Here is an 18,271-nt window from a genome sequence, read left to right as displayed (position 1 = left end):
CGGTGCCACATTAAAATCCCTACAACCCAGTGCTTGTGGACTCAGATAAAGATCCCTCTTTTTACTGAATAGTTTGATCCATCTCAGACAGCACACAACATTAATATTCTCCCACAGATCAGAGACAAAAGAGCCCCAGACCTATGTGCTGTACTGACTGGTGTGTCATCTGTGCATCATCCAGAAAGAGAGAAGGAAAGAGAGAAAGACAGAGAGAGAGCGAGAGAAAGAGAGACGATGAGGCGGGGATACTCAAATATATGGTAACACTGCATGAATTTTTCATCTGCCAGCAGCTGTTTTCATAACCTTTTCTCAGGGCAGCCACTGTGGTTTCTGCAGTGCCAGAGAGTCATTGGCACGTCAAGCTTGGCAGTCATGGGAATCTGAAGGAGCGCGAAAAAAACAGAAGAGGTGGGGTCGTTGGCCATGGTGGCAGGTCAGCTGCGGGGGGACAAATGTGTTGGTCTCTTGGGTCTTTGGTTATGTTTGGAAGACAACGGGCATGTGTGTTGCGGTGAATGGATGGCCCTGGCAGGTTTCCCTTCAAGGGAGTCGGGCGAGAGACAGGATGCTTATCCCTGGAGAAACTGCCCAACACTCTGTGCCAATTTGGGTCCTGCTGCTGGTGCATGATGGGAAAGAAAAATATCCCTCCCTCCCTTTTCCCTCCCCTGTGAAAAGCACCCTGACCTGAATACAGATTCAGACGAATAATACTCGCTCTGTAGACGAGGGCAGACACGACTTTTTGAGTATTCATCATCTAAAACCCCCCCTCTTGCCCCTTCAAGGTGAGATTTTGGGCGTGAGGACTGCAACACCATGCTCTGGCTTGTGAACCAAGTGAGAAAGCACAAGAAAAGACAGGGTGAACACTGTGAGGAGCGAGAAAAACAAGCAAATGTGACTCCGCAGTTGAGAGCCGCAGCCCCAGATTCACAATCATACTGGGAATCACAACACTTTTTAATAATTCAGGATGAATAGAGGAGAAAAAATTCTGCAGCAAGCAAGGAAGCCAAGGAAATGACAGGGAGGAAAAGAATCCAACAACCTGCTTGCTACAAAATTTACCCGTCTGGAGAGATGCTATAGGGTTACACTATACATCAGTGTATAGAGATCTCTCCTAGCATAGAAAATCACTGTGCTCTACTTGTTATTTATGACCTTGGCTCACTCACACGTTCTCTAGCAACAGTCTACCTGACCATGATGTCTTCACTTCATGTGCAGCGATGCTTCAAAATGAGGGAGTTCAAAAATTAGCTTTCCAGGTTAGAAATTCACAATGAATTTCATGTTGTAAACACGTCATTGAAATGCTCTTTGTGGCTCTGCCTGTACCTGAGGACACATTTCAAGTACCCGACTAAAAGTTAGATTTTTCAATTTGTCTCAGACGAGACTTTTCTTTTAGCGTAGAGTTAAACTCTAATTAATTAAGTCTCAAATTAATCTGGTTGTTCTACTTCTCCCGACCCTGGCCCACACCACATCTCATTGTGTTCCACTATTTTTAATTTCTTACCACTGGCAACAAGGTGGCGAGAGGCATAAAATAGATAAATAAATAAATAAATAAAATAAAACATTTGCCAATTAGTCTGAGCCCTTGTGATTTTGCCGCCCTTACTAACAATTTCAATTTCCATTAATTATTCATTTTGAGGTCGCACGCGCAGTCGTCCCTGCCAGAAGGGCTTGAAAGGGAGGAAGTGTTGTGGTGAGATCTAATCGCTTGTGTTGACGCTTTTGTGTTTCAAATACCTCCACTTTGCATGCCCGTCGTCCGGTTTTACTTATGTCTGATCATTCTATGTGGCTAATGTTCTGTAAGTATTATCTTGAAGCCTATAATGTGTTGTCTCGCTTCAAACGAGACCATAATATCTTCAATACGTAGAAAACAAATTGTTGGATGTGTGAAGAAAAGCCGTCCGTCTGGGATAATATTTCTCTGGGACCTTTGTTACCTGTTTCTTTCTAAACCAGCATTCAAAATAACACCGTGCCACCCCTCCTGCAGGTTTGGCAAAGGGGCTACAGACCAGACAGCACACACTTTGGTTCATTGTTCATACTTCTATCTCCTTTCAGCAGTGCCTTGTTTATTGTTCTGACTGGAGATATGCTGGAGCTCTGTGAGTGTTTACTGGGCCGTAGGGGTTCGGCATGCTGAGCTGCAGGGGTCACAGGACTGGTGCTGGGAGGTCACGGCCTTCGTGTTCAGACATGCTCTTTGGGGAACGCCGCTTTCTTTGCCCAGTGTAAGTCTAAACACAAGCGCTAACTCACACACGCACGCACGCACACGCACTTCTTAGACATGTCTTATTAATCATAAGCCGAAGACCAGGAAGAGAACTGGAATACACACCGCAGGACCGAGCTTGACTGCAGGCAGTGCTAGCAGACATGAATCAGGACCGATCCCGACAGATGTTGCGTACTGTGCTTTTCCAGACAGGAGACTAATTTGCACAAATAGGGATGGAAGAAATCCAGTTAGTTACGTAGCACGACCAAAACATGCAAACATTGACACCATGATCAGAAAATTCTAGCATTCATTGCTGAATGAGATTTTGTGGGGACGTGAACTTAGTTAGTCTGACAAATTACTGCTTGTTTGTTTGTTTTTAAGTTCTATTTTCTAATCAGAAAAACCTGGCAGAACATCTTTTTAAATTCTAATAAGCATTTGCTGCATTAGCGCTGATGTGTATTAAGTGAGAATTGCTCTTGAAGGTAGCCACAACATTTTTTAATTCTCCGGTTCCTTGTTGTAAATTAAATAAAACTGCCTTATACGTGTGCATTCATCAGAGGCCCTTACAATATTCATGCATTCACGATATGAACTCCAACTCTGCATACTACAGTAACTCTTACTCTACATAATCTCTAACACACAGACCTACTTTGCTAGTTTTGTTTGGCTTTCGGAGCTGTTTTTATAAAGGCCTATCTATATATTTTGACATCTGCCATGCCTCTCATTTTTCTGCCCTGTCACCTCCACTTGTTTTATTTTGGCATTGAAGTATTTGTGAAGACAGAGGTACCGAACTCTGCTACACCTTCCAGGCTGGATCACACAACAACCACGGATACATCCTGACAGGGGTTTTCTGCAAACATGCATGTTGTCCGCGGTGACGTGAGCCGCGGTGACATGGCCGGACGCTGAGGGCGACTTCTTAATATGACTCGCCATCTTACCGCAGTCAGCGCAATTTCCACTTAAAAGATGACCTTTGTGTCGCATTGGCAAATGTGCAACAAACATTACAGATCAAAACTTCGAGCATGCTGAAGCGCAGCTGTTGGGTCGACAACAACCGGCAAACTAACAGCACAGAGAGCAACATGAATCATCCCATAATAAGTTTCCCTGAATGTTGCGCTTTCACACAACAGCTTGGTGTCAACAGAAACAAAACAGAACTTTATAGTACAAACTGTTGTGTTTCTCGCGCATGTGACCATAATATCACATTCTTCAGGATGACTACGTGGGCCTCTATGAGTGGATGAGTAGAGTATGGAGAGATAAACTGAAGCCTTTTGGATCTATAGAAGTGCCTGCACCTGCTAGGTGGGAGGCAGTGAGCTGAAGAGGGCTCATGCATACGCCGATGTACCAACAATGGTGTGAATCTCCAACAGAGAGAGAGAGACAGTGTCTATGCATGAGTGTGTGTGTGTGTACACCTGCAGCCAGATCGCCCCAGCTGCTCCCACATAGAGCCAAGAGCTATTCCGATCAGCGGGATAATAGTGCCATCATCGCATGGTTTCATAAGCCGAGGTGCTCCATGCAGAGATGAGAAACTGACTAAATGTATGCATTCTAGCAGACAGTTGCAAGCCAGTGCAGTGTGTGTGTGTGTGTGTGCGTGCATGCGTGTGTGCGGCGGGGGCCTGCTGTGAGGGGCGCTGACAGATTGGGCTGTGGGCGCGCCTTCTTCTCACCGCCACATCATGCAGCTTGTACTGCGTGGAGACTTTGGGACAAGGATGATGTTTACATCATAAACAAGGTGTGAAATTTGGAAATAAACACGGCTCGCTGAAACTCTCTCCTTTTAAGGTAGGGGAGGGGGCACTGATAGGGTTTCTGTTCAGCTCCTCCATATAAAGCCATCATTTTTGCTTCTCTTTATTTCCTTCTGACTTATTTTCTCACTTTCTTCTTATCTTTTTTTTTTCTTTCTTGGAGAAATCCAAGACATCACGCCACCATCTTGTACTTTTTTGGCAAAATAAATAATCTAATTGTAAATATAAGCATCTTTTTAGCAACCATTTGGTGTACATTTGTTTCTCAGTTGTCATATTTGTATTTTAAAATGCTCAAAGATTTTAAGATTGAGCAGTAGACTGTGGCTTCCTGTACAGTGCTTTTACAACAGGAAGATTATTATTCATTTATAATAGAGAATAGAACAACAAAAAGGTCATTTGAAGGCAAAGTATCAGTGTGGAAAGTTTACGCCTTTGCCATCACTCCTCAGTCTTCGGGGTCAATGGTCTTTTCATGTCAGCGACACCGTCTCAGGCACACATACAGTACATTCCCCCACACATCATTAAAGCCCACTTTATCTCACTTCCCACTCACTTCCTGTTTCACGCTCCCCTTATACCCCCTCTCCATTTCTACATCTCTTTGTACTTTTTCATTGTTGACAATGTCACTGAATCTATTAACTTCCCTTTGACCAGCGCAGGCTCTCCCTCTGCGACACAATCTGCGACTGTGTTTGGAAGGAGATCCAGTTTAACACTGCCGGCATGCATGTAGACACCTTCCTTACGCCTCTTTGGCATACTTTGTGGTCTCTCAAAGAGAATGTCTCACATTCCCCAGAGACTGTGAAACGAATACGTAAAAGGATGTAAGCTGAGCAAACAACGCAGTCTGCCAAATGCAGCCACATAAAAACACGTCAAATTGGGACAACACGACCGGGTCTTAGTTTGCCGTCGCGATGTGGGGAAGCTGGGTTAAAAGTTAGAGCGTCAGATCAGTCGTCCGACCGATCGGCAGCTACGGGAGGGCTCTGCCTGTATAGAGGCTTCAGAGGATGTTGTGCACTCCGCCACCTAATTCACAGTGACTGTTAACCTCCCCATCCATCAGTGGCGAGAGCAGCCATGACACAAAAAACCTGTTTCTTCCATTAGAGCCCTGACAGAGCCTAATGCCTGTCCTTGCGCTCTCTCCTTCTCTCTTTGGCCCTGTATCTCTCCGTTCCAATAATGAAGTCCTCTGCCTCCTTCTGCTCCTATGAAGTGAGCAACTAAACAAGTCTTTAATAACACTGTTTTTGTTACCTTCTCCTCGGTGCCTCTTTGTTTTCCCTTGATGCCCTCGTCTTTGAGAGATGAGGGGACTCACGTTGGCGATAGTGTGAATTAGCACACAGACACATAGGGATGAAAGACCAGCTCTTATTATGGCCTAAACGCATGAGCACACTTCTGGGAATAGAGATGTGTAAATGAGCTCCACACACCAAGCGCTGTCTTTTCTGGGCTGTTGTTTTGCTCTTTTAAATAATTGACAAGGCTGTGCTTGTGAAGACAGGGACAAATCTGCTGAGTTAATGTCGCAGCCAGAGGAGTTTTAGCACCAAATGCTATAAATCCCCCCTACATAGAATTGTTACCGCCATGGCAGTTCATAAATCTTATGTAACCCCAGCTCAGCTATATAACAAGTCAATATTACGCCAGCGTGTTCTGTTTATTGTTTCGCTGGAGAGCTGGCAGCGGATGACATCTGCTATATTTACCCTCTAGATTACATTCCATTTCCAAACAACACTTTAACGTCAGGCAGGTCTCTGCATCGGGGCTGGGGACATATTAGCGTGATTGCTGAGGGCAAACTGTAGGCTGTTCCGGGCCATCTGGGGAATAAAGAGACTTGTGGTTTTTGTTAGAGTTGGAGCTGTCAGGGGTGCACACACGGCTTAGACAGTGATCTTATACTGGGGTGTTGGGGCAGAGCCGTGGCAGTGCTCACTGTCGCAGACTGTGGCATCCCTGTGTTCTCCGGCCTCTCATGGGAATTGGGCAGTGTGTGATTGAGGCCTTGACTGGGAGCAGCAGCGACGAGACACAGCATACATGGTAGTGACTATCTATTAGCCTGACTTTTTTTTTTCTTGCTTCTTTTCTCTCTCTCTTTTTTTTTGACTGCAGGCGAGGCAGGATGCAGCTTTCTCTTCAAGGTCCCTTGCCAACCATAGCAGATGGGTGGAAACCTCTGTTCAGAATAAAAACAGCTCTGAGCTTTCCCCTTTTGCTCACCATTAAAATCCCCCCCCCCCCAAAAAAAAAAAAACACTCCTGCACTGCCAAGGGAAGAAAATCCATATCTGACTGTGTTTTCATTCAGCCTGGCCTTACTCCGCCTTCAGACCACACTGTTGTGACATCTGTCCCTTTGTTGTTCCGAAATGATGGCCAAGAACAAGATGACAAAATGTTCTGAGAGTAGTTTGCTTTCCAGGCACTTTCATCTTAAACAGAAAGGTACCTGGATGTTAACCTGAGCAACGAGCAAAGGAAAGCGCTTCATAACTGAAACGCTGCAGGATGGAGGTGATTGGAATGTAAAACAACCAGCTACCAGTTTCACTACTCCTCTCCACTGTTTCTACTCCTCCATCCTGAAGCAGGAGCTCCCTGGCCACACCTCTTGCCTAAAAAAAAAAAAGGGGGGGGGGGGGGGGGGGGGGGGGGGGGGGGGGGGGGCACAGCAACATCCGTTAAAGAGGCCAGGGATGTGATGCAGCACAATACCATGACACTTTAAAGAGTCTTCCCGGATGCGCCATGTTTCACAGCCTGTGTCATCTGAGTCCAGCATGGGTTCTGTGCTCTTTAGCAAGTACTGGAATAATTAACTTGCTTATCTCTGGCGCACAAAACAGCACCTTGCACCTCTATTGTGAGTTTGACACCCAGTGTTTATGATGCAAGGTCTTATTGGCTTGAACGCTTTCTATGAGTGAGGGCCAATGTTGAGGAGCGACGCTTGTTAGAGAAGGGAAACAGACAAATGTCAAGGACTTCACTGTCATTCAAAGAAGTGAGATACATAAGGCGAGAGCGTGCCAGGTCCTTTCTGCACCAGAAATAGATTTCAATTTGATGGAGGTAGGCTGTGAACACACCAGGACATTTTTGATATGTGGTATTCAGACGTGGAAAAAATGGAGGGTAAATTGAAACTGGTAATTCCAATCCGTTCTTATCCCCATTGTACGAGCCTTAATAAGGTCAAAACATGGTTCTGCTGCTGTAAATGACTGAATTTAAGACCATTCTAAGACAATTGTGAGGGATTTGCATATAAAAAGATCTGTGATTGTGGAAAAGACCTTGGCCTATATTCTGTAATTACTACAACTACATCTGTCTCTCAGTCCTGCCTTTGAAATAATACTCATCCGTTCCTCTTCTCAGCTATCTTTTGGATTCTATAGAGTAAATCCTCTTGTCCTCCTCCAGCCATTACAGGAGACAACATCTGTTTCACTCTCCACATGTTTAATACAATCAAATCACGCTGCTTTCAAGATACAGCTGGATATACAGCGGCCCTTTAAAACGAGATGAGCGTAAAGTCCAAGCTAACTTTGTTTCAGTCGAGGTTTTTCCTCATCTGCACCCAAACCCGACAAGATTGCAATGATGCCCCACAATTAGCCTAATCACCCTGCATTAGAGATGGGCTGAGTTTTAAGTGGTTCTGCAGTTGCAATATCACAGGCCACAGCGTGCATTAACATCACACGGCCAAATTAATCCTAACAGGGTGCAGCAATTACCTGAGCCCTGCCTGCTCCTAAAAAACCAGCCTGAGCCGTGACAGACGTATGAGCACAGATAACATTTGCCAGAGCACAGGCGCGGCAGATATTACAAGCGCTAAGCTCAGATGTGACTGTGACAGTAGCCTGTCTCATTAAAGCCAGGGACGAGGAGGCCGGCTCTCGTGGAGCCGGTGGGCAGGAGGTGAGCGGAGCGACGGAGCCGAGGACAGCCGCCTCGACAAACGGAAAGACGATCGTTGTTCCTTTTTCCTCACCGCATTCCCCACTGAGTGTTTTAATTTCACTCAACAGCCAGAGCAGGAACTTTCATTTGGACGCGTCTTTAACCCCGCACATTGTTTTTACGTCAAGCATCTTGAAATGAATGAGTGCTGGCTGTGACATGGATGGAGTGCGAGATTAATCTGAGGCATAATAAACAAGACAAATCAATGCCAGAAGTCAGATCGGATCAGACTTAATGTCACACAGGGGAGGATGCATGGCGGCGTGCGCGTACACACCACACGCCCGTGCTTGTGAGCGCACATACAAATGAAATACAGGGATCATAAGGAGCGCGAGAGCACACGGCAGACGCTCCAGTCTCCCCTTTTCTTCACCTCAGCTCTGTCTTGTGATGGTGTGCCACTCCATCTTGAGGACTTGCAAAACTCTCAATGCCAAAAGGGCAGATGCCCAGGTGCTGGTGGAGCTGAATTGCTGTCCTCAGCACACAAAGGCGATGTCGCCTGGGGAGGATGGCTCAGGAAAGGGGAGAGCTGTCAGAGTAGCAGGAGAGCACCTGGGATTACTGTCAACAGTCTCCTGGACTGTCTCTCTCTGCCCCTCCCCTGCCTCCCTCCTGTCTCCTAAGATCCATGGCATTCTCATTGACATTGACCTTTAAACTCCAATTAGCCACTTAATCAGAAATTAATTATTAATATTAGAAAAACCAACAGGGCTTAGGTTGTTTGTCTCTTTCACCTCATTATCATCCGCTAATGACCATCCTTGCATCTCATTTCCACAACAAAGGCTGAGGAAATGGCGTTTGCACAAGAATCGGGTGATTTTTTTTTTTTTTTTTGTTAAAGGGCAAAGAGATGGACAGATTTTTCCATGCGTGTTCTGCAGTTTTCACCTCTGACTCTTCTTCCAAGTTGGAATGTCCTGTGGATTTAATCATTCAGATGTCTCTTCAGACTGCATTAATAAGAGAGTCCTCAGCTGCATAAGAGCACCGCATCCACTTCTGAACTCGGAGCCCTCATGCCCTAATTCAGTGTGAAATGGTTGACAGGGAAGTGTGAAAATGGCTCCCGGAAAAAAAAAAAAAGAAAAAAAAACAACAGTTCATGGCGAAAAAGTGACATGCACACCAGTCAGTGCTATCTACGCCACACACACACACACACAAACACACACACACACACACTTGTTAATTATTTGTCATCTTCTGTTAGGTGTCACGTGGTGAAACCGTGCCAGAGGCTTCCATGGAAACACTCCTGAGTATTGGCCACTAAATAAATGGCTTTTGGATTGGAACAATCTCCTTTGGCTAAATGGGATGTTTGGAATGCACTGACAGAGCCAGAGGTGCATTGTGTGGCGGTATAATAAATGTGACTCAGCTATCCAATAATTGGTAATGTTCCTCTGTCAATTACTCTTGACACTGCGCTTTGCGGGCTGGATCTACAGACAACCAGGGGGTCAATTTGTTAAAGTTTTTGGTTGACTTATCCTCTCACATCGGAGGTTATGCTTGTTTATTTCATTTTCCCGCATCTCCCTGACATCTTGATTAGCCGATTCAACCGCTTTAAACAGAAGAAGTGTGGAAAGTCTTAAAATCTACCTTCAGACAGGAGTAAAAATGTTGTCCTGTCCTCAGATTTGCTTTCTGTTTTTCAGGCAGCTTAGTCAGATTTAGGGGATCAGTTTAAGGTCTATATTTCTGCTCCTCTCCACATTATCCTCTTCACTTCCCTTCAAACACCCTCTCCTCCATACCCTCAGCCGTCAGTCCACACTGCCTTTCACCCGCACGGAAACACAAGCCGGCACGAAAAGTACAACAATGCAGAGTTGACAAGGAGTGATCGCAGAAGGCTGACACTGTGAGAGGATTAGGAAGATGATAATATGAGCGGGGAATCTATTCTCTTTAAATAGAACTCTTTATGGGCCTTGACGATGGCTGCAAGTTTGCAACATATTACAGTGACAGATGGGCATTTATTGCTCCCGCGCAATTTCATGTAATCATATCAAATTGCTTGCATGGTGTTGGCTTCAGGGTGCATCTCCTACCCGGGGAAACCTCTGCTCGTCCTTTGGGAACAAAGATAGACCATTTATTTTTATGACTTCAATATTTTGCTTTATAATCATCAGCATAGCACTTGATGTCCATGAGTCATATCGTCCTTTGGTTAAAAACGTCTCCCTGTAAGAAGAGAGGAGCCCCTTGATGTCTGTGGTTATTAGATATTGTGGAGAGCAGAATTGGAGCTGTGTTGGCTGGAGAGCCGCTCTGACGCCACCTTCACACATGCACAGGATGCGGCCGGCACAAGTGAGCAGTGAGCGGAGCTGAAAAAGCTGAGGAGCAGAGGCCACAGGTGTTTCCCCTGTGCTTGCATTCATTGTGCTAAACTCATTAATGGAAAATCCCCCAACCCTGTCTGCTAATACTGAAAGGAACATGAACAATGTGCTACTTTACAGTCAATGCTCGTGAGTGGAGCTGGTTTACAAAACATGATTACTAATGCTTCAGGATTTCATAATCGCTACAAGTAATTATCTCTGCACATTGTCAATCACTGGAGATGGAAGATTACGGGACAGAGTGTCGTGTTTTAGATGATATGTTTATGACAGAATGTTCAAGATTTCAATTGATTAGTATTCATGCAACTGCTGATGTGTATGCCAGCGTACACAAACATAAAGCCTGCGCGATCTGTAGTGTTCTTGCAATCCCCTTTGTTCTCTCAGAGATAAACTCCTTTAAAAAGATGCTCAGCACGGTAAGTCAACACAAACACATTTCCCAATTAGTCTTATCTTGCAAGTCGGACACTTGCAAAAATGAAACCTCGCTGTATTTGAGTGCATGCGCGTGCGTGTTCAAGCGTGCGTGTTCAACTGCGAGCCCTTCAGAGTCCTGTGTTAGGTTAAGATCTTGGATTTTTGGTTGATGGCGGATTAAAGCTCAGGTGTTGAGGCGAGGCGTGTAGTGCTGATGCTTGAAGCTGCTTATCAGTGGTTTTGCATGTTTTAGCCTGTTAAGTACAAATTATGTGTGTTACATTACAGCCAAAGCATACCAGTTTTCCAGAGCATGACACAGGTTGTGAGTGATTTCCCAGCTCCCACGCAGCCATCACTTTCAGTTATCGCCAGTACAGTGTGAAGATTTAGTTGCAGAGACTTGCTTGAGACGAGTAATACATCACAATGTACATTTTGTTGCCTTAGTTTGTGTTACAGTTTGCCTCTGTGTGGTGGAAGATGCAACAAGAGTTTTGATTTGCACTTAAAAGCACCAACGAAAAGCATTTTAAAAATAGTTTCTGTCTGCAACAGCATCACCGTGCAACAATGACGTAAGGGATTAAAAAAAACAAAGATGAATTCATGCTGTGTGTGATATTCTCAAGCATGTTTCAAGTCTTTGCAAATTGATTTCCACGCTGTTCTGAAATGAATGGGAAACAGTGGCTGCCCATGGGAGTGAGAAAGCCTATGATGTCCCGGTCAGCAACACGTTTGTAGGAAAACACGCAAAAACATGGGAACATATGGAATAAATGGAATCAGCAGAGCATTGTGATAGAAGATCAAGGGTGTGCATGTATGTTTATCTTTGTGTTTGGCAGGGTTCCACATTGTTGCACGTGTTTCTGTTTTTTTGAGATGCATACCTGTTCATGCTCATGTGCATGGATCATTTACGTGCCTGACGCTGTACAATCCAAAAGGCAGCTTAAAGCAAACGCACAGCCACACACGAGCCTCCTCATACGGTCCCAAATAGCATGTAGCAGCAATTACAGCACGTCACAGCATGGTATATTCAGTGGACATCTCGTACTTTCCATCTCAGAGCTGTTCTGACAGATCATCCCTTGTGCCCACTCTATGGCTGACTGGTTTTGATAAAAAAAGAGAGATCGTGAAAGCGAGACAGAGGGATCGACAGAAAAGCCAAGATAGAGATAGAGTGACGCGTGCTCGCATGGCTACATAAATGTACACATGTACCCAGACCCACGCTCACTCACACGTAGATAGAAAAGACATAGACAGACATAAGCAGAGTCGCAAACACCATTTGACTGTTCAAACAAAGATATGAGGACTATGTTGTCTCACCTGCAGTTGGATACACACAACCACTGATGTTGTACATTTCTAGACATATTTGTGGATGGTATGGACATGAGCGTACCTTGTTGCAGCAATGATAAACCTGTCAGACAGAGTGTCAACCAAAAGGCCATCGTAAAATCTACATGCCCACCCCATTTAAGTTGGAATTAGCAAACTGAGAGGTGCTAACAGTGTGTGTCTGCTAAGACGCTCTCCATCTATGTGCTTGTGAATGGTGGATCTGTCACAGTAGCCTGATGCATCAGCCAGGCTGCCTAGAACGTGTTATTTTAGGTGCAAAAAAAAAAAAAAGTCAAATTCACCAGAGAACTTCTGCGCTGTTCCTGCCAACGCTGACGCATCGCTGCCTCACTATTGTAGACTGAGACATTCTGGCATACTGAGCACTTTTGGCAGACTGGTGAAATCTGTACTTTGAAGTCGTTTGTCTTGAATTAAGTGATTTTCCGTCCAGTGCTGTGCAGTGGTAAGACAGCCGATTCACATGCAAAAACCTTGGACGGAGCAGGGATAGCTCATCCCCACATGCCAATCACCTCCGGTTTCAGCTCTCCATTTAACCCTCAACATAAATGAAAAATGAATGTGTGCTGTGGGAAATCATCTCCTTGAGGATCTGTTGATGATAATGATACATTATCAAGAGTAATAGCATTTACCAGCATGCCCATTACTTTGACACAAAAGAGACACAGACATGTTTCCTCATACATTAAACAATAAAGAGCCTCTTCTGGAATACACATCGTGACTCATGCTAGTTCTCCCAAAAAAAAAAAAAATCAAGACGTATCACTTCTCATAAACGATAAAAGATCAGTTATGAGAAGCTGCCAGGATGCAGGTTTAGACGACAGGCCTTGCCTCAAAGCTGCTACAGCTATAAGCACTCATCACCATAGTGTGTTTCATCTTGACTGTTGGAACAGCAATAATCGATCTGATGGCGGCAAGAAAAACATGTTGTTTGTCTCTGCCCCAGAGGCACGCGTCAGAAACACACACGCACACACAATAAACAGATGTTTCTTCACACAGCAGACTAAATAAATACAAGTATGACACAAGCAGTGAGTGTTGCATGGTGACTCCCACCAAGCATAGGCTGTATCTGTGTGTGTGTGTGTGTGTGAGAGAGAGAGAGAGAGAGGTGTTTTTGTTTGAGTGTCTGTGAAGCTATGCCTTCTTAATATAAACTGCATGAAAATAAGTCAACTAAAGAGCCGGCTAGTTCTAACTCATGACAAAGTGATGTGCAAAGGCTAGGTCTAATGCAGTGGTTCATAAAGTGGGGTCTGGGGACCTCCAAGGGGTCCCTGAGGGCACTCCAGGGGCCCTAGCAAAATGAGAAACAGTTTAATTTCACTATTATTTCACTCCCTGGATAACAGCACAATGGGAGCATGTATTACTGTAATCTATTCTCATTAGAGGTTTTACTCTCCCTACTGTTGTCAGATATCCAGTGCAGACAGTTGTGCAGCCAATTAAAGCCCAGAAAGAATGAAACAGTCCGGGGACAAAAGATCATCACATATGGTCTAATGTGTATCTATCCGGGGGATCTTGATATTAAAAGTTTGAGGAGCTCTCCCCTTTTATATGAGGTGCTTAAGGTCCTGAGTGCTCATATAGTGCGTAGCCAGCGGAGAATAACCTCATGAACTGCGGTTTGATCCATCGCATTTAGATGTACTGACACACAGCGAAATAATAACGCCTCAGCAGAGTGCAACGCTCCGAGAGATAGCCTTGTGACCCGGGTACAACTCATAAACTGCAGTGCGGCATCAGCTGTATTAATATCACATAGTCGTCCCCATGTTTCCTAACACAGATGAATATTTCATTCCCAGAAGCTTTCAGCTGCGTGTGGTGCAAACTAAAGATGCGCTTCAAATGGCGCATCGTCTCTAATAACACATCTGCGGGGCAACGTGGTGCATCGTGAATGTGTTTAAACATCTGTTTCATAACCGTTGGAAAAAAAAACAAAAGTACCAGCGCTGGATTCACGCGTCAGGAGAGCGAAGCATGATTCTCCTCACAGGCGCCATAATCCTACTGATAAAATAGAGAAAACGGCAAAATAGCGCGATGCATTCGGGTGCTAAAGTTGAGACTTACTCACCCCTTTTGAACATTTTGCAGGCCTAGGTGTATTTCGTCCCCTGTCCTCTGAGAATCATCTAGTCTTATATTCCAGACTTAAAACTTGTGCGCTTTCGTCTTGGAGTTGATCCGGAGCTTTCGCCGCTCGTCGTGTGAATGTCAGTTGTCAGTCCTCGGGATTTTCTTGCGATCCACTGTGTTGAGTTGCGCTGCAGACTGCCACGGATTTGATAAACAGTGACAACAAACAAGAATCTCCTTTTCCACAAAGTCTGGCGGACCTCAGTCGGACCTGGGAAATTAGGCGGCAATCATTGCGAAACGGAGTCATTAAAATCATCCCCTCAGTCCGAAATAATAACTCCAGTGTGTGCGTGTGTGTGTGATGAGCACAGACTCGCAGCAGTCCGATGCAACCTCTGATAGCCAACTGCTTTTTAGGCGCAAATGACCGTAGAGGCTGCGAATCAGCTCTGGGGGGCAAGTCGACGGTGAACACAAGCAGTCCCAAAAAAAAAGAAGAAGAAGGAAAAAAAACCCTTACAGATATTTAAATTCAAGTGGCCAATCTAAAATTCTCCTCTCAGTGCTTCAGAGCCGTTCAAATCGCATCATATTCGTTAAAATCTCTAATTAACATAAGTTATTTGGATTCACATTCCGCCTCTGATGTCGGATTATAAACGCAGACTCCTCAAATCCTCCTTAATGTAGACTTTGATGCCTTCGGTTTCCTTACAATCCCCCCTTTTCTCAGCTCTCCTCTCCACTCGCAATTGTTACATTTCTGTGATCTTGTCTGTGAAGATCTCTCTGCTTTCCACCTATGGATCAGAGCTCGTTGATGCGCTCAAGGAGGAAGAAAGTGAGTTGTGCCGCCTCAGCCCCTCCACCGGGCAGCATCCTGCTCCGTCCCTCTCACTGCCTCAGTCCCTGTCTGCGCCAGCCTGAGACACGCTGCTCCCTGACTCCAGAGGTCTTCACAGTGAATACGATCTGACACAGCAGACAGAACTGACATGCAACAACAAATATATTAACCAGCAGACGGAACATCAGGGGAGATTTATGCCCACATTATGCTGCTCGTTCTGCAGAGGGAGACAGCTCTCAACCTCTGATCTGATTAGCTGATCAAATCCAGATCCATCCAGATCAATATCTGATAGATAATAGACTAATGCATTAGATAATTCTCTCCCTCCCTCCCTCTCCCTCCCTCTCTCTCTCACACACACAAACACAGACACACACACGCACACAAACACACACTGTAATGCATTGTAAAAAATAATAATAATGACACATTTTATTATAATAGGCTCTGCTGAACAAGATATACAAATTAGGCTATTTTTGTGAAATATAATTCAGTTTAGCTGGATTTTATTTATGTATTCAATTCTTGATTGTTTGAAAATTTAGCCAAAAAGTGAATGTAAAGTTCACACGATTGATTTAATTGATTATTTTATTTCATGATTTATCTCCATATTGTGTTTATTCTATTTTATTTAGTTTTACTTTTTATTTTTGTTCAATTTTACATATTACATACTTTTTACTCTTATTTTTTAAAATGTCGCTCAGTGTGTACATTGGGCTGGCCAATATTTTATTTTATTTTTATTTTTGATTAATTTTGTGCTTTACTTTCGTTTTGTTTTACTTTATTAGCCCATAATTATCCTCCTGTCCCGTTCGGTGACATCGGTAATATCGGTGTTTGACTTCTCTCCACTCCTCTCTTCACTCGATTGGTTTCGCCTTTCTGCTCCTCACATGTTCCTTGTTTGGGAGTGGAAACATGGCGGCGCCCTCGAGTGAAGTGCAGATAGTTCCTGCCAAAAAGCCCACAGGTAAATATTTACGTAGAATACGAAATATTTCATATAATGGACAGAGACATACGTAACTTCATGAGTACTTTATGGAGATACCTCGCTTCCACCTCGATGAGGCGCAGCTGTACTGACACGCAGTTGTTTTCAGCACAGCAACACAGCACTTTAGGCTATGCTGCTATGTTTGCTATCTAAATGTGTTCAGTGGTAACAGTTTACATGTCAAAATTTTTTTTATCTATTAGTTAGCATCAAGTCAGCGTTAGTGTAATCACCAGACTTAATCACGAAAAGGAGATCGATGCGAATGTCTGTCGATCAGGCTGACATATTGGTTGTGGGGTTTTGGATTTATCAAAGATGTTTGTAACTGAGAGGCTCATCGCCATTCTTGTCATCGCACGTTTTGGTCTGTTACAACGGAAGATCTATGTCTTTGCAGGGTCCACTGGAGAAATTAGTTATTACCACCTGAAAACCGTGACATTTCCTCTAGTTACGTGAAAACAGAAAAATACAATTTACCGTGAACATAACATCTTAGATAATGTGAAAGGTTGTTTTCGAGTCAGCTTTATTACAGGTAAGAAGACAGTAAACAGTTCTCCTCAAGATTGTGTTTAGTCATTGGTGCAACAGCGACAGATGGGCCAGGAGCATCAACTTTGATTGACAGCATTTTTTTGGTTTCAGATATCTTACTTGAGTGTCTATAATTTATGATTCAAATATGTAAATTACTTGGACTGTGCTGTGAAAATATCTCAAGTTGATTGCATCTGTAGTAGAAGGAAAGCATAACCGTGTCATTGGTGTCTGGTGGCAGAGATTTATATAGACAGTAGTTCAGTGGCTACCTGAGTTATGACTGCAGTGCGTGACCATTTACATTTACATTTTTGGAGAATAAATAATCCTACAAAAGTAAAGTTGCCTGTCTGAGTTAAGTCAAGCAGTGCATAGTCGAGTGCAAATAAGATCATATACACTTGAATGTTTTTTTAAAAAATAAATTCATGATATGTATTTATAACGAATGCAACTTGATAAAAAGTGCTGGTGCGGTCCATGTGGTAGAAAGTTGATGATCTGTTTTAACTACTGAGTGACAGTGAAGGCCTCATTTGTACACCCTCTGCCTCCTCATGTGAGGAGGTGCAGACTGTGAGAAGACTTTGGGGTCGTCTCTATTCTTGAGTTCTGCTGGATGGAGACTGGACTCTGTTGTGTAGACCAAAATGATAAGATGAGCCACCTTGTTTTCTTTGAGTATATCCATCCCATTGGACGTGTTTTGGTTTCTTTATTCATCAAACTATAGACCGGCCTGAAAGTTTAATTTTATTCATCAAGGTTGTAGATTGTAATCAAAAATAATTCCGCTCTTATTTGAGAACATGTGGGGCGACAACAAACTTCAAACTCTGTCAGTAAATCTGAGCCAAACCTCTCTCAGCCTTTTCCCCGTCACAGCTGGCACATCAAGCTTCCCAGTAGCTTGTAGAAAATTGAAAATGAAAGATGCTACATGGACAAATTGTGGCGCTCTCCAGCTCCACCACTCTCATACCTCTTAAAAGATGGCCTATCCCTGTGGCATTGGTTCCGTTTGCTACCACAGCATAATTCTGAATGCAAATTAGTTGGATATAAGCGTAATTTCTAGGAGTCCGGATAGCTTTGTTAAACCAGCCCCAGTTATGTGAATACGTGCATAGCCCAACATCACCGAACCCCACTTTCCTGTGCGAACAGCTTGTCTCTAAAATGGATATGGAGTTGGGACCGTTAGACCTGCTGTCCTTGCTTCATCCTCTCGTGTTGCTAACAGCTCAATCATTTGACTTTCTCTTCAGTCCGAGGACCACGACGTGTTGCCAATCAAATTCCAGATGAAATCCTGCAAGACCCTGAGTTGCAGGAGGCCATCAAAGCCCTGCCTGCAAACTACAACTTTGAGATCCACAAGACGGTTTGGCGAGTGAGACAAGCAAACTCTAAGAGGGGTGAGTTGCGTTCTTCCTTAATACTCTTGATTTTGCACGTTTAGGAATCTATAGTTCCTCT

General features: G+C 44.1%; 2 protein-coding genes across 2 annotated transcripts in view; one reads left to right on the top strand and one right to left on the bottom strand.

The window, feature by feature from the left end:
* The window catches only part of rtn4rl1b (reticulon 4 receptor-like 1b), a 128,160-nt gene extending 113,450 nt beyond the window's left edge, over nucleotides 1–14,710 (bottom strand). Inside the window, exon 1 of the mRNA XM_041940352.1 lies at nucleotides 14,380–14,710. Within this exon, the coding sequence (XP_041796286.1) occupies nucleotides 14,380–14,392 (13 nt within the window). The 5' untranslated portion in view covers nucleotides 14,393–14,710. The remainder of the gene's footprint in view (nucleotides 1–14,379) is intronic.
* A 1,455-nt stretch (nucleotides 14,711–16,165) lies between these two features.
* dph1 (diphthamide biosynthesis 1) overlaps nucleotides 16,166–18,271 on the top strand; it is a 53,772-nt gene continuing 51,666 nt past the window's right edge. The window contains exons 1-2 of the mRNA XM_041940353.1: nucleotides 16,166–16,219; nucleotides 18,061–18,210. Of these exons, the coding sequence (XP_041796287.1) occupies nucleotides 16,168–16,219; nucleotides 18,061–18,210 (202 nt within the window). The 5' untranslated portion in view covers nucleotides 16,166–16,167. The remainder of the gene's footprint in view (nucleotides 16,220–18,060; nucleotides 18,211–18,271) is intronic.

This window comes from Chelmon rostratus, chromosome 7 (genome assembly GCF_017976325.1).
Source record: "Chelmon rostratus isolate fCheRos1 chromosome 7, fCheRos1.pri, whole genome shotgun sequence".
Classification (NCBI taxonomy): domain Eukaryota; kingdom Metazoa; phylum Chordata; class Actinopteri; order Chaetodontiformes; family Chaetodontidae; genus Chelmon; species Chelmon rostratus.
Note: the sequence above shows the minus strand (reverse complement) of the source record. Positions and strands in the feature narration are given on the sequence as shown.